The sequence below is a fragment of the Mesoplodon densirostris genome, chromosome 16 (assembly GCF_025265405.1).
Source record: "Mesoplodon densirostris isolate mMesDen1 chromosome 16, mMesDen1 primary haplotype, whole genome shotgun sequence".
Taxonomy (NCBI): Eukaryota; Metazoa; Chordata; class Mammalia; order Artiodactyla; family Ziphiidae; genus Mesoplodon; species Mesoplodon densirostris.
The window spans coordinates 72,783,106-72,797,957 of NC_082676.1; the positions used below are offsets into that span (position 1 = coordinate 72,783,106).

Genomic DNA, 14,852 nt, shown 5'->3' on the forward strand with positions numbered 1-14,852 from the left:
TGGGCCCCCTGCATTGGGAGTGTGGAGTCTTAACCACTGGACCACCAGGGAAGGTCCCTCAATCTTGATATTGAACTAAAAATGGCATTGGGATAATTTAATTACATGCCTGAGGGCTTTTATGTTAGTCACATTTTGGACTTTTGCCTTGCAATTTTAAATTTGGAGCTGGTAGGTATCTTTTAAATCATTCATATCTCTTGGTTACATATGTGATGAAACTAGGGATCCACCTCAGAATTTTGGGAAGCCTTTTCAAAACTTCACCTAGAAATACAGTTCAGTTATTCAGGTCAAACTTGGATATGCTTAGTTTCTGCAGCATGGTTTTTGTGCTGCAGCATGTCATGGAAACAAAAGATACATGGAAATCAAACTTGATTTTTTTTCTCTCTCTCTTAGAATAGAAGTAAGTGCTGTTGTGGGTTGAATTGTGCCTCAAAGATATTGTTCAAGTTCTAACCCCAATACCTGTGAATGTGACCTGGTTTGGATATAGGGTCTTTGCAGACGTAATCAGGTTAGGCTGGTCATACTGGATTTGGGTGAGCCTTAAGCCACTGCCTAGTGTCCTTATATGAAGAGGGAAATTTGACTTCTGGGTACATATCCAAAGGAAATAAGATCATTATCTTGAAGAGATATTTTCACCTCCATGTTCATTGTAGCATTATTTACAGTAATCAAGACATGGAAACAACCTAAGTGTTAGTGGATGAATGGATAAAGAAAAAGTAAATATACAGTGGAATATTATTCAACCATAAAGAAGAAAGATCTTGCAATTTGGAACAGCATGGATGGACCCTGAGGGCATTATACTAACTGAAAAAAGAGAAAGACAAATTCAGTATGATCTCATGTGAAATCTAAAAAAACCAACTCAGAGTTGATTGGTGGTCCCTAAGGGTGGGGGGTGGGGTGGAGAATGGGTGAAGGTGGTCAAATGGTACAAACTTCCAGTTACAAGTTCACGATGACTACAGTTAACAATACCGTACTATTAGAAAGTAGCTAAGATCTTAAAAGTTCTCACCACACATACACTCATATACACACACAGGATAACTATATGAGGTGACAGACGTGTTCACTAACCTTATTTTAATTATTTCTCGATATATAGGAGTATCAAATCATTTCATTGTATACCTTAAACAATGTTATATGTCAATTATATCTCAATAAGCCTGGAGAAAAGAATGGAAAAAGGGGGCGGGGGTGTTTAGACACATGAGACAGAGACTGTCACAAGACAAGGAGGCATGGATAAAAGTGATGCATCTGTAAGCCCAGGAACCCAAGGATTGCTGGCTTCCACCAGACACTGGGGCGGAGGGGTGGGGGCAGTAGGGGGAGGGGGGCCGGCATGGAATAGTTCTCCCTCAGTCTCCAGAAGGAACCAACCCTGCTAATACCTTGACTGCGGATTTCTGGCTGGCCTGACCTGTAGGAGAATTAACTTCTGTTGTTTCAAGCCACTCAGTTTGTGGTAACCTGTTACGGTGGCCACAGGAAACTTACATAAATGCTAACGTAGAAAATTAAAATCTAGATATATGACCCCCACTTTAATAAAGTCACTTTCCCCCCTAAGTTTGTATAGAAGTAAAAAAAAAAAGGTGTAGTGAGACATAGCCCACAGTCAGATATGAATAATACAAAAAAAGTTTGACGCAATTTGAGCAGAGAAATGCTTTGGCCTCTTGCCAGAGCCTTGAGGTTTTCCGTTTATTTCTTCTCTCTCTTAAAAAAAAAAAAAGTTTCCTGGGGCTTCCCTGGTGGCGCAGTGGTTGAGAGTCCGCCTGCCGATGCAGGGGACGCGGGTTCATTCCCCGGTCCGGGAAGATCCCACATGCCGCGGAGCGGCTGGGCCCGTGAGCCATGGCCGCTGAGCCTGCGCGTCCGGAGCCTGTGCTCCGCAACGGGAGGGGCCACAACAGTGAGAGGCCCGTGTACCGCAAAAAAAAAAAAAAAAAAAAAAAAAAAAAGTTTCCTGAAAGTGAGCTTATTATTATGCTTCCTTAAAAAAGGAGTTCACATAGGTGAAATGCAGCAAAAACTGAGTTTGAAAGGACAGCCTTCCCCGTGTTTCACAGATGTTCCCGGAAGACTGCAGTTTAAAGCTAGAAGCACACCTGCTACTGTACCCTGAAATGAACTAATGAACCCGCAAGGCCTCAGGGAACATAACCGGTTCTCAGGTTAAGAATCCACTGTGGGGGGGAGGGGGTGATGAGAATCCACTGGAGTCTTTCCCTTTAATAACAGGACCCTTAGCCAGAGCTTGACCATGAGGGAACTTCTCTGAAATGACCTGAGGATGTCGCTTCCAATATGAGAAAAGCGGCCGCATTGCGCCATTTGTTTTCTCTCTTCCTACTTCCACACACAATTCTATTTATTCTACCGGACGTTGAGGGGCACTGACTTCTGAAAAACCCCAATAAAACCACACACAGGGATGCCCGGCAGCATGAACCATCACGTTTCTGGGAACAGAGAGAAGCAGCAGGAAGGGAAGGCAGAGAGGTTCCCGGGGATGAGGTACTCAGCGCGGGGAGTGCCACGTGTGCCTGAGGAGCGCGGGCCTCGCCCGAGGGAGAGACGCTCGGGGCCGACTGGCCGTTCGGGACCCGGGTACCGCCTTCTCCTCGCGCAGGCGGCGGGTGCTCAGCGATCGCGCGCCCGCGGGAGAGAGGCAGGGGCGGGCGGCGCGGGTTCGGCGGCGAAGGCGGGGTTGCGGTAGGCCAGCAGCTGCGTGCGGCGGTTCGGGAAGCGTGGCGTCCGGCCCCGGCGGCAGAGGCCGGCGGCCAGCAGCGCGGTGCTGACGAGCAGCAGGCCGCCCGCGGCACCCAGCCCGGCCGCGACGAGCGCTGGGCTGCGCCCGGTGCTGAAGGCGGCGCACGCCCCACGCCGGCTCAGGCCCGCGCCGTTGGCCGCCAGGACGCACACGCGATAGGCGGTGGCTGGAGACAGCCCGTGCAGGGCGTGCTGGCGCGCGGTGGCGCAGACGTCCCCCACCACCGACTGGTTCCCCGGCCGGCCCTCGGGCGCGTAGCGAATCTGGTAGGCGCGCACCACCGAGTTGGGGGCGCACCAGCGCACTAGCGCCGACGTGTCAGTGGTCTCGGCCACCGCCTGCAGCTTGGGGGGGTCCGGGAGGGTGTCTTCCCCGCTGAGGCCGGGGCACCGGCACTGCCAGCGCCGCTGCAGCTCTGCGCACGGCGTCTGGAGGTGCCTGCAGGGGTGGTAATCGCAGGGCTCATCCCGGGGCGGCGCCCGCACCTCCTCTTTCCCACTCTCTTCCTCCTCCTCACTGGAGTCCAGCAGCAAGACCGGAATCCCGCCCTCGGAAGGAGGCGGGTGGGGAGCCCGCGGGGTGGCCCGTGTCCCCGGGGCGGGCTGAGGCGTGCTCCCTGGGTTCCAGGAGGTAGGGGAGAGACCAGGGTGTTTGCTGGCCCATGGGGTGGAGGCAGCTGAGATAGTAGGTTCCAGGACAAGCCGGGCAGCATGTTCTTGGTGCTCCGTCCCGGCTGTGCTCGCAGCCCTAGGTGCGCTGCCAGAGTTGCTGGCACCTGCTGGAGAGACAGTAGTGGAGGGAACGGCCCCGTCCTCGGCAAGGCTGTGTCGTGGCCCCGCCGCTCGCGTGGGGGAATCCACAGGGAGGGAGGGCGCCTTGGTGACGACACTCTGTCGGCCTCCCGCAGATTGGGTAGAGGGGACTGTGCTCCGCAGGGTGGAGGGACCCTGTGTAGATGGTGTGTGGGTGGAGAAGACTGAGGAGGGTGGGTTGGAATCAAGGAAGGTGGTGTTTTGGTCCGAACGGCACACACTTGGCAGCTGGGACAGCAAAAGAGGGGCTGAGAAGGTGCCACCGGATCCTGCAGCTGGTGTGCACACAGTGTCTGCTGCCCTAGAGGGGAGGCCAATTGGTTAGAAGGTATTTGGCATCAGGGCTGCTTCTGTGCTGGGCTTTGAGTCCTCAGTGCAGATAATCCCTCTCCCAATCCTTGTTACACATCTGACAGGTACCATGTGGTACACATGCAACATGGGTCACCCCAGTGACCTTCAGGGCAACCTGTGTAGGAGGCTCCCCTCATCACTCCCATTGTGCAGAGAAGAAAATGGGAACTCAGAAAGAGGGACGAACTGCCCCAGAGAGCGTGGCTAGTAAATGCAGAGCCAAAACCCAGGGTGAGCCCGGTGAGGGGCAGTCCAGATGCTCGAAGTGTGGTCTGCCATCTTATTCTCACCTGTCTGCCTCCTAGTGGTGAGTACTAGTAACAACACTCATCCTAGCTAACATTTTTGAGTGCTCGCTGCATGCTAGGGACTATTGCTAACACTTCACTGTAGGAACCAATCTAGTCTGCACTACCTCATGAAGTAGGCACTATTATCCCCATTTTACAGATGAGGAGGTAGAGGCACAAAGAGGTTAAGTCACAGCCAAAATCAACGGTAGTAAGTACTCTCAACCTTTTCATTCATACCAGAGCAAGACCCTTCACTGCAAAGGGCCTGGGTGCCAGAGGCAACATGAAGGGGTCAGGGGGGCAGGCTGAGCCCCACTTGATATCCAGGCTTGCGTGAGAGGTGAGAAAAGAACCCCACAGGACAGGGCTCTCAAAGTGAGCTGTAAGGAGAACAGATTAGCTGGTGAAGGTGGTTTGAGGGTGCTCAAGACCAGAGGTGTCCCCAGCCCCCATCCTCTCCTGGTGGCCGGCCTGGGCATGGCTCCCCACTGCAAAACAACTCTCCAGCCAGCAGCCAATGGGAAGTCTCCATAGGAATTCTTTTTCTCCTGTCTCACGAGAGAGCTCTATAAGCCCACTGGCCCTGGACTTAGAGGCCAGGCCCCGTTTTGGGGACTCGGTGGGGCCCAGTGGTTAAGAGCACATTTTTGGAAGACGATATAGATCCTGCCTCCTCCACCCAGCGGCTATGTGAATCTAAGCAAGTACCTCTCTTCCTTGGGCCCCAATTCGCTTGTTTGTAAAATAAGCAATGATAACTCCGCTTTAGCAGAGACAAGCTAGCTCTTCACTTCTCCCACTTTCTTTTCCTAGCGGGCACACAGCTAGACTACATTTCCCAGCCTCCCTTGTAGTAGGCGTGGCCTGCTTAGTGACATCTGGCCAATGGGATGTGAGTGACGGTGGTGAGCTCCACCTCCTGGCCTGGCCCATTAAAACCTCCTGAGTCGGGGGGGGGGGGGGGGGTCCTCCACGCTCTCTGCCCCTCTGGCTGGCCTGGAGGGAAGTAGAGCCTCTATGTCCTGGGTTCTTGAGTGTGACTACATGGGGAACGGCCGCCCCACCCAGCACTGCCAACCTGTCCAGCATGGTTACATGAGCAAGATATGAGCTGTGAGAACTTTAGCTCCGGAGGGCAGGCCCTCACCCCTCAGTCGTCTGCTTTGTAAATGTGTTACCTGCTTAGGGCAATCCTCTTTGCATCCATGAGGAGCCAGGACAACTCACAGCTGCAAGTGAGGGGGTTACCAAAGAGGCTGATGGACAGGACCTGGGAGGAATGCAGGTTCCAAGGAGGGAAGGAACTCAAGTTGCAGCTGAAATGCACAAAAATCTATTAAGTCAGTCTTTTATAATCAGGTCAAAACTATACCCAGAGAGCCACGGTGGTATCATGGGAAATCCATTCTGTTAGGTGCTAGATGATATTGCTTTGAGCAAACTCTTAATAACCTTGGATTTTTTTTTTTCATTTGTAGGGATACAAACCTAACCCAGTCAGTATCACCCCTCATAACAAATGGAGACAATCCTCCCTGCTGGTTATATCAAAAAGAGTCTGTGATGATGAAAGTGTTTATAAATATAAATCTCTGCACAAAAGTAAGATATTGTTGGACTTCCCTGGTGGCACAGTGGCTAAGAATCCACCTGCCAATGCAGGGGACACAGGTTCGAGCCCAGGCCCAGGAAGATCCCACATGCCGCAGAGCAACTAAGCCCGTGCACCACAGCTACTGAGCCTGCGCTCTAGAGCCCGCGAGTCACAACTACTGAGCCCACGTGCCACAACTACTGAAGCCTGCGGGCCTAGAGCCCATGCTCCACAACAAGAGAAGCCACCACAATGAGAAGCCCACACACTGCAAGGAAGAGCAGCCCCGCTGGCCGCAACTAGAGAACGCCCACCCACAGCAACAAAGACTCAACACAGCCAAAATAAATAAGTAATAAAATAAAAGATATTTTTTTAAAAAAGTAAGATATTGTTATTATAGACCAGTCACAAGAAATGGCAGAAATTCTTAATTAGTGAGAACACTCTTGAACGTATACTACTGCAGTTGAACTGCAGCTGATGGCACTCAACACCAGTCCTTTGGAAGATGCCTCACTGAAGTGTATCAGTTAGCTCTTGCTAACTTAGCTTAAAATAATAAATATTTATTCTTTTTCATGATTCTGTGGGTTGACTCAGTGATTTTTATGCTCTGGGCCAGCTCAGCTGGGCCTAAAAGATCTAGGATGGCCTCCCATATATGGAGCCTCAGCTGGGTTTGCCGGGACCTCTCTCCATGTGTCTCTCATCACCCAGGAGGCTAGCGCAGGCTTGCACACATGGTGGTGGACCAGTCCCCACCAGCAAGAGGGGGCGAGCCCCAACTTGCTCATCTGCTTTTGTCTCTGCTTATTTAACATTTGCTAATGTCCCTCTGGCCTAAACAAGTCACATGGCCACACCCAGCTTCAAGGGGTGGAGAACAGACTCTACTTCCTGATGGGAGGAGCTGTAAAGTACATTGCAAAGGGGTGTGTCTACAGGGATGGGAGGAATTACCAGGGCTATTTTTGCAAACAATGTACCACACCTAGCAATGGCAGGTCCTCTCCTGGTTTTCTGCTTTTTCTGCCCAGAGCCTCACTGAGCGTTTGGCCTCAACTGTCTCAACTCCTGGAGTCTCCTGGCCTCTTGTACATGTTCTCAGTTATAATCTGAGCATCATGAGCAACAGGAGTTACACTCTATCTACAGGCCTCTTCCGATCAAAGGCTGGCTTTTCTCCATCTGCCTGGGAAACATCCACCTTCTCCTCCTGCTCTGGGGGAGATGCAGATGTTCTGGGCAAGGAAGGACCTACCACCCAGATCTGCTCTAACACTCCTGGCCAGTGGGCACCTGACAGTTATCCCCTGTGGCGCACTGAATATATGTGTGTGCCATTTATATTGAAACTTAAGCTGTACCCACATATATGGGTATATATATGCAAATGCTCGCTTTTAGCAGGATTCACAGAGATAGAGTAGGAATCTTAGGATGGGAGTTTACTTAGCACTTCATCTTTTTGCCTGAAGGGGAGAGGAAAAGGATTACCGTATTTTGGGGGAAGTAACGTTGCTTAGTGGTTCAGGTAACATTATCTCATTGATCATGAGGTAGATAATATTTCACTTTTTTTTTTTTTTTTTTTTGGCTGTGCTTGTGGGATCTTATCTCCCTCACCAGGAATTGAACCTGGAGCGCCAACTCCTAACCACTGGACCGCCAGGGAATTCCCAATATTTCACTCATTTTATAAATAAGGAAAAGGAGTCTTTTCCTTATCTGACAGCCCTTTCTGCCATCCAGTGCAACTTGCATATGATAAAGACAAGCTGCATTTGCCATCCACATGCTGAGGGAGAACCTGCATCACATCCTGGCGCATGATGGCACCTAGGTGTTCTCTGCATCTGAGCTGACAGAGCCCTAGTGTGGAAGAAGTTTCCCCTCGCCCTCTAAACAATCCCTTTTCTCTTTTTTTGCTGAAATATTGCCAAAGGCATCTCCCTCCTGCATGTAGTGCTGTCGGAGAGGACTGTGGATGGTGTTGGGCATGCCGGGTTGGCAGAGCAGCCAGGAGGGTGCCACCCCTTCTTCAGAGGGTGCTGGCTGTGCCAGGGCACGCACACGTCCCCCAGCATCTATCACAGATAGCCTCCCAGGGGAGGCTGTGGGTAAGCTAAGGAGAGCCAGAAGCAAGGTGGGCTGAGAAGAGGGAAGAGGATCCAGCAGGGGAGAGGGCAGTTAATGAGCTTCAGAGGCTTGAGAGCTCCCAGCCTTCTGGGAGTGGCTCCTCCCCCAGCTGGAGCACAGTGGGGTACAGTGGGGGCCTGGGCTGAGCCAGCCAGAGAGTCAAACCTTTCCCTCCAGCCACGGAAAGCATGGAAAGGTTCTCATTTGGCTTAAGACTCAATCAGATTACAATTTAGACAGATCTCTTGGCTGAATATGGTGACTGGGTTACAAGGGTTCTTAACCTGAAGTCCTTGGAGACAGGGTCTGTGAACTTGGATGGAGAATATTACTTCTTTACTTTCACAGACCTCTAGCTGAAATTTACCATTTGCTACAGTGGCGAAAGAAGGCAGCAAATCACAGGTGAATCACCAACAAGTCACAGATATGTCCATATCACTTTTCAGTAGTTTTCTGTCATTTATAATCATCAAAATTATGGAAGTTATTGGACCTGCTGCTGGATTTTGTTATTTACGGTGTTAAATAAAGAAACACACCCCACACACATATATTCCTAAAACATACATTTAAAAACATTTTGTTAACTATAATTGGTTTCTTTGGAATCCTACGTACGTACCCTACTTTATGTACATCAGAACATTCTTCTGAGAAAGGCCCATAGGCTTCACAGACTGCCACAGGAGTCCATGGCACAGAAACGTTTGAGACTTCCTGCACTAACATATGGGCCTCTGAAGGTGGAGTCACCGATTAGAAGGCTCTTGGTTATTGGGGTAGGGAATGATGAGAACTTGATATCAAGCTGCCCTGCAGGGCGGGTAGGAAGGGCTGGCACAGGAGCTATTGGGAATGGAGACCAGACTGGACCTGGTAACTGGGGAGCCAATCTTAAGATCCGTCTACACCTGCACTGACTCTTCAACCCACTCCCATCTGGCTCCACTGAGAATGAATGTCACCAACACCCCACATTTTGCCAAATCCTATGGCATCAGACAAGGGTGTGGGGACAATGCTAGAGGAAGCATGTAAGGTGAGAAATGACATGCGAAAAAGTTATAAGAAGTGGAAATAGCCAATGACCTTAAGAAGGCCTATCCAGAAAGGATGGAGAAGCACCAGGGCAACATCCTGAGGACAAGGAGAGAGTGTCAAGAGGGAGGAAAGACTCAACAAGGGCTCAATGGATAGAGAAGTGTCCACTGGATGCAGCAGCTGAAATGCCACTGGTCCCATTCAATCATGAAGCTGAAGTGGGTGGTCAGATTGCAGCGAACTGAGAAGCGTAGGGATGAGAGGAAGCAGCCACCACTTCTGACCCAGGTATGCCTGCTTTTCTTGGGGTCTAGGTTGCCTTTTTCCACCTGGTGAGTTTGGACTCACCGTTGAAGATATGGATCAATGATGTTCTTCTTCCAGTCTGCTGGAGTTGATCGTTAACCCCACTTGCCTTATAGCACGGTACATGGTGTGTGCCTCTGTTACTGATCCCAGCATATCAGGACAATTGGCAGATGTCCGCTGCCTACAGAACTGGGCACTCGCTGAAAGCAAGGGCCATGCTCTCATCATCACCACCACCATCGCCCTCAACAGCGTCATTGTTACTGGTGCCTTCACCACTATCCCCATCAGCATCCGCCATCATCACCTGATGCCTCCTCCACCATCTCTGTGCTGAGGGCGCTCAGTTAGGGATCTCCAGCCCAGGCCTTCCATGATTTCCAGGCTCATGTATCTAGCTGTGTGCTAGATCCTGAAAGACCTATGAGACATCCAGTGAAGATGCCCAGTAGTAATAATACAAACCTCCTGTTCTGTGCCAGGTGCTGTTCTAGGCACCTATCAAAACATTTCCTCTCACAACAGTGCAGTGGGGGGAGGATTTGATCATTATCCCCATTTCACAGATGAGGAAACTGAGCCACAGAAGCATTAGGTAACTTGCCCCAACGCACATAGCTAGTAAGTGGTGGGTGGTGTCAGGATTGAGCTCAGGCAGTTTGGTTCCATACCTGATAACCTTAAATAACGCTGCATCAGTCTGAAGCTCAAAAGAGGAGTCTGAGCCAGCGATGATATCACTCTCATCCACATCCTCACCACTGCCACCGTCATCACCATTACCATCCTATCACCAGTTCACCATCATCAGAGTTACCACTACCACCATCACTTTCATCATTATATCACCTTCATCACAACCACCGTGATGAGCTTAACTAATGTTATAGAGCGCACACAATGCGCCAGGCACTGAGCTAAGTGCTTTGCATGTTCTATGTCATTTTCCCTTGTGATAAGCCCCAAAGTGAGTACTCCGGAGCTAGCAGAGAAAAAAGAGAAGTGGCTACATTGAGAGGGATGGTGGGGCAACAGTGCTTGCTTCCCAGGGCCCAGCTGTGGGCCCACAGGAAAGGAGGTGGCCTGGGATCATCTTCAAAGGGACGTCGCCCTTCCTGCTAGAAGTCAGGACAGTAGGTGCTCTTGGGAAGGAGGGTGGATATAGTGACACTTGGGACATCCACTGAGCCAGACGGCACCACCCCCAGGTCCCAGTGCAAGCAGGACCTGCTCAAGCCCTGGAAGGGGCTGCTGACGTGCATAAACACATGGGGAAGCAGGTGGATGGAGAAATAGAGAAGACCCTGATGCCCTCAACTCCTCTTCCCACTGCAAGTTTCTCATCCTGGGCTTAAAGGAAACTTAACATGCATGAGAGTTTGAAGTTTTAACATCACTCTGGACAGGACTGATTTGCTTGGTTTTTAGGCTGGATGGACTCTCTAGGATGTGCCCACCATATCACCCGAAGGATGAAGAGGAACAAGACCCCAGCGGGGCCTTGAAGGAGCAATGGAAGGAAAAGTAAGGTCTGGCTTATCCTATAAAATAGTTATGCCTATTCAACTTAGTGTACTGGGCAAAACTCAGTCACGTGCTTCAGGAACACTTACTTCTGGAAATGAAGGACCTGTAGGAGAGGCGTGTCTTGAAAGATGTGTGTATGGACAGAGGTAAGTGCTGGCGAATCTTGACAATCCAGCTGCTGCAGGTCAGGGGTCATCTTGAAAATGTCCCCCTCCAGGCTGTTCAGCCTGGGCATCTTCCTTAGGTAGAGGGACGTGAGCTTCGGCAGGTCTCTGATCCATCCAGACTGAACTGAAACACAGAGGGGAAACTGCCCACTACCTGGGAAGGCATAAACCCAGGAGGCCGGCACGGGATTAAGGAAACAACGAGAGTGACAAGGTGAGTGGTGAAGGTCATTGCAGAGCATGGGTACAGCGGGCAGCTTTGGGAATCTCAGAAGCATGAGCCATTTCAGCTGGAAGGGCCCTAGGAGATGACCAGTTCTTCCTTTTCCAGCCCCAGGTGGCTGAGGCCGCAAAGGACAATGACTGGCGAAAGGCCACACAGTGGGGAAGGGACAGGGTGGGGCTTGACCCCAGGACACTGTCTCCAAGTCCACTGTTGCCCCACCCTCTTGTTAAACCCCACACAGAAGTACCCCAGCCTTTACTCTGATGCCTACTAGGAGCAAGGGAAACCTTTGAGGAATGTAAGGAAGGAGAGGAGGAGTGAGGCAGGAGGAGGCCCAGGAACCTCATTTCGTGGCTCTCCTAGTAAGTGGAGAACGTGCCCCTTCTCCTGTTTCCTGTTCTTTGTTCTCTTGTTGGTGGCGGAACAGGTGATTACAGTAAGTCCCCTACATACGAACATTCAAGTTGTGAACTTTCAAAGATGTGAACATGCATTTGCATGTCCAATCATGTAAGTTAGTTCTATTTGACGAGGCGCTGTTAGTTTTTGAGGCACAGGACTGGAATGTGTAGAACAGTACATGAAGTTTGCAGCAGCCATTCAGAATGCAATCCAGTGCTACTATGTCATCTATGATAAGAAAAAAAGAGCTAATACTCAGATATCACTGGATTTTTGTTTTAAGAGGGTAGATAGAATTGAATCCAGCAAGGAAGCAGAACCTGTGCTATCAACTTCAGGCGTGAGTAAAATGGCAGCTTGCCCTCCATCTCCTGTTGCTGGGGACCCTTGAGCTCTACCATCTCCCACCTCCTCTCCCTCCTCCAGTCAGTGAGTCTTCTTTCCTATGCACTCGATGCCAGCCCCTGTATGCCAGCTGTTGTACTGGACTACTGTACTTTTCAAGGTAGTGTACTGTAGGATTAAAAAATTTTTTCTTTATTTTTTGTGTTTGTTTCTTATGTATTATTTGTGTGAAAAGTATTATAAACCTATTACAGTACAGTACTATACAGCCGCTTGTGTTAGTTGGGTACCTGGGCTGACTTTGTTGGGCTTACCAACAAATTGGACTTACGAGCACGTTCTAGGAACAGAACTCCTTCGTATGTAGGGGACTTACTGTGTAGACGAGAAGTGTTTTTTTTTTTAAATAACACCAACCTTGTGAATCAGAGTCAGAACATGCCAAGTACAGGAAAACAGGTATTCTCACCTCCCTCCTGTGTCTTATTGAAGAATTCAACATTCACAGAAAGAGTTTTAGCCAACTGAATAGAAATCAATGAAGGCATCCTCTGAGCATCAGGTGCTTCACGTTAACTAAATGTTTGGTACCAAGTTCTTCCATTCATCAGCCCCAAAGCGCTGCATCCACTCCCCATTCTACAAGCATTGACCAGCTCTGCTGGGGAGCAGAACAGAGAGGCTAAAAGTGTGGGCTCTGGACCCAGAACGCTTGGGTTCGGATGTGGAGGCACCGCTAATGACCTGGGAGGCCGCAGGCCAGCCATTCCCCTTTCTCTGTGCCCTGGTTCCCTCACATGCAGAACGGAGATAATCGTCCCCACCTCTTGGGACTCAAGGAGTGAAGCCTGGTGCAGCGCTTCGAACAGGGTGCCCTCTGCTCGGGGAATCTCGGGGCGGGTCTTTTTGTGTGGTCTTGTGAGCAGGCGCCAGGGGCAGCGCCCCTCGAGGAAGTTCACAGCCCTTTCTCCCCAGATCGCCGGCCCCTCGGGCTCGACACACTCACCGCACCGGAGGAACGTGCCGCTGAGATCCAGGACCTCGAGCGCAGCCAGGGGCGCGCCACCAGCCCCCGCGAAGGCAGCGTCGGCGATGCCCTCGTGGTCGCCGCGGCCCAGCGCGGTGCAGGACAGGTTGAGCAGGCGCAGCGCGGGAAAGCAGGCGAAGGCTCCGGTCTGCAGCGCCCGCAGCGGGTTCCCGGCCAGCGCGAGCGTTCGGAGGCCGGGCATCACGGGCCCGAAGCACGGCGGCAGGGCTTCCAGCAGGTTGTAGCTGAGGTCGAGCGTGTGCAGTCCCGCGGGCGCGCCGGGGCCCCAGAGCAGCGCGGCGATGCGGTTGTGGCGCAGCGTCAGCACCTGCAGCCGCGGCAGGTGACCGAGCTCGGGCGCGCTCAGGGCGCGCAGCAGGTTGTGGCTGCCGTCGAGACTGTGCAGCGCACGCGGCAGGCAGCCCGGCAGGCGCTCCAGGCCACGGTTCGCGAGGGTCAGGGTCGTGATTCCCGCGGCAGGGAGCCCTTCGCAGGGCGAGACCGTGGCGTTGCCGGCCCAGCTCCCCCAGGGACCCTGGTGAGTGAGCTGGAAAACTGGGGCCTTCTGGAGAGGCCCCGCCCGGCTCGGGCGCGTCGCCGTCGACGGCAGCAGCAGCAGCACCAGAGCCCACCACATAGCGTTTGGCTGGAGACAGAACAGCGGACCAACCCATTAAATGCATCGGAAACGCGGAACGAAGGGGCAAATGCGCCGCCCCCACCCCCGCCGCCTCTTCCCCAGGAATAGCCCAGCCCTGGATGTTCCCTGAAGGGCGAGGGGCTGTTCCCCCGCGTCCCCAGATGTGCGGTGACTTGGTCCCTGCCTGCTTTGCCCCATCGTCTCCCGCATGGACCCCGAGGCACCTCCTGCCCTTTCTCCCCCTAGCTTTGCCTTTCCCTCTCATTCACTCGAGGGTTTCCACCCACAGGTGACCTCCTGAGGAAGGCCTCCCTTATCTGCTCCTGAACTTTCCAGCAACCTTCTCCCTTTGCTTGTCCCCATCCCATGAGTTTCTGGGGGGAAGGGAACGTGGCCTTTCTCTTTGCAAATTCTCCCCAGGTGTGCAGACGCTGCTGCATAAACGTATATTAGTAACACCACGCCAGTGGATGGCCTCAGTCGGGAGGAAGCTCTGCTGGGGTATAATAAACATGGGACCTAAGGAAGACTTTATTAGTTCCAACGACACTCAGTTGCCCCAGTTTTCCCCCTTAGAACTGCGGAGCCACAGGTGAGTCCAGTTTGCCTGTAACCTAGTTTGCAAGTCACACTTTAAATCCTGGGATCTCTTTCTTGGGAGGGCACTCAGGGTTGCCTTCAGGGAAGAAGGGAGCCCACAGACCACTGTGGGGCTTGGGAACCTGGAGTCAAGCATTTCCTCATCCCATGTTGGTCCCAACAAAAGCTAGGGCTCCTGAGGTCAGCCCTGCCCAGAAGGGATGGCTGAGGGCTGCTAGATGTGGAGTTTCTGGAGTACCCAGGATTGCACAGGGCAGCTGGGAGATCAGGTAGGGATAGATCAGGCAGCCATGGGCTGCTGTGGATGTGGCAGAGCTACTTCCAACTAGGTCCTGACCTTGAGGTCACTGCTTGACATCCCCTCATTTTTGCAGGTGTGTATTCCTGCTCCAGCTCTCTCTGCTGACTGCTAAGTCCCTGAGCAACCACCCTGGCTCCAGGGGAAGGGCCTCCCCCTTGCTAGCTGGGGGGTCAAGACAGTGAGAAATATCCTGGAAACTGAGGCTAGGAGTCCATGTGTCCAGCAGTGTGTCATACTCACCTGGAAGCTGTCCTTTCAGAGTGTGG

The 14,852-nt window shown here is 51.9% G+C and overlaps 1 protein-coding gene across 1 annotated transcript in view; it reads right to left on the minus strand.

Annotated features, from left to right (window-relative positions):
• Positions 1 to 13,682, minus strand: part of LRRN4 (leucine rich repeat neuronal 4) — a 14,701-nt gene extending 1,019 nt beyond the window's left edge. Inside the window, exons 1-5 of the mRNA XM_060079262.1 lie at positions 13,025 to 13,682; positions 10,965 to 11,169; positions 5,441 to 5,578; positions 2,731 to 3,916; positions 472 to 595 (exon numbers count right to left, since the gene is read on the minus strand). Coding sequence (XP_059935245.1) covers positions 472 to 595; positions 2,731 to 3,916; positions 5,441 to 5,578; positions 10,965 to 11,169; positions 13,025 to 13,682 — 2,311 coding nt within the window. The remainder of the gene's footprint in view (positions 1 to 471; positions 596 to 2,730; positions 3,917 to 5,440; positions 5,579 to 10,964; positions 11,170 to 13,024) is intronic.
• Between the last annotated feature and the right edge of the window lie 1,170 nt (positions 13,683 to 14,852).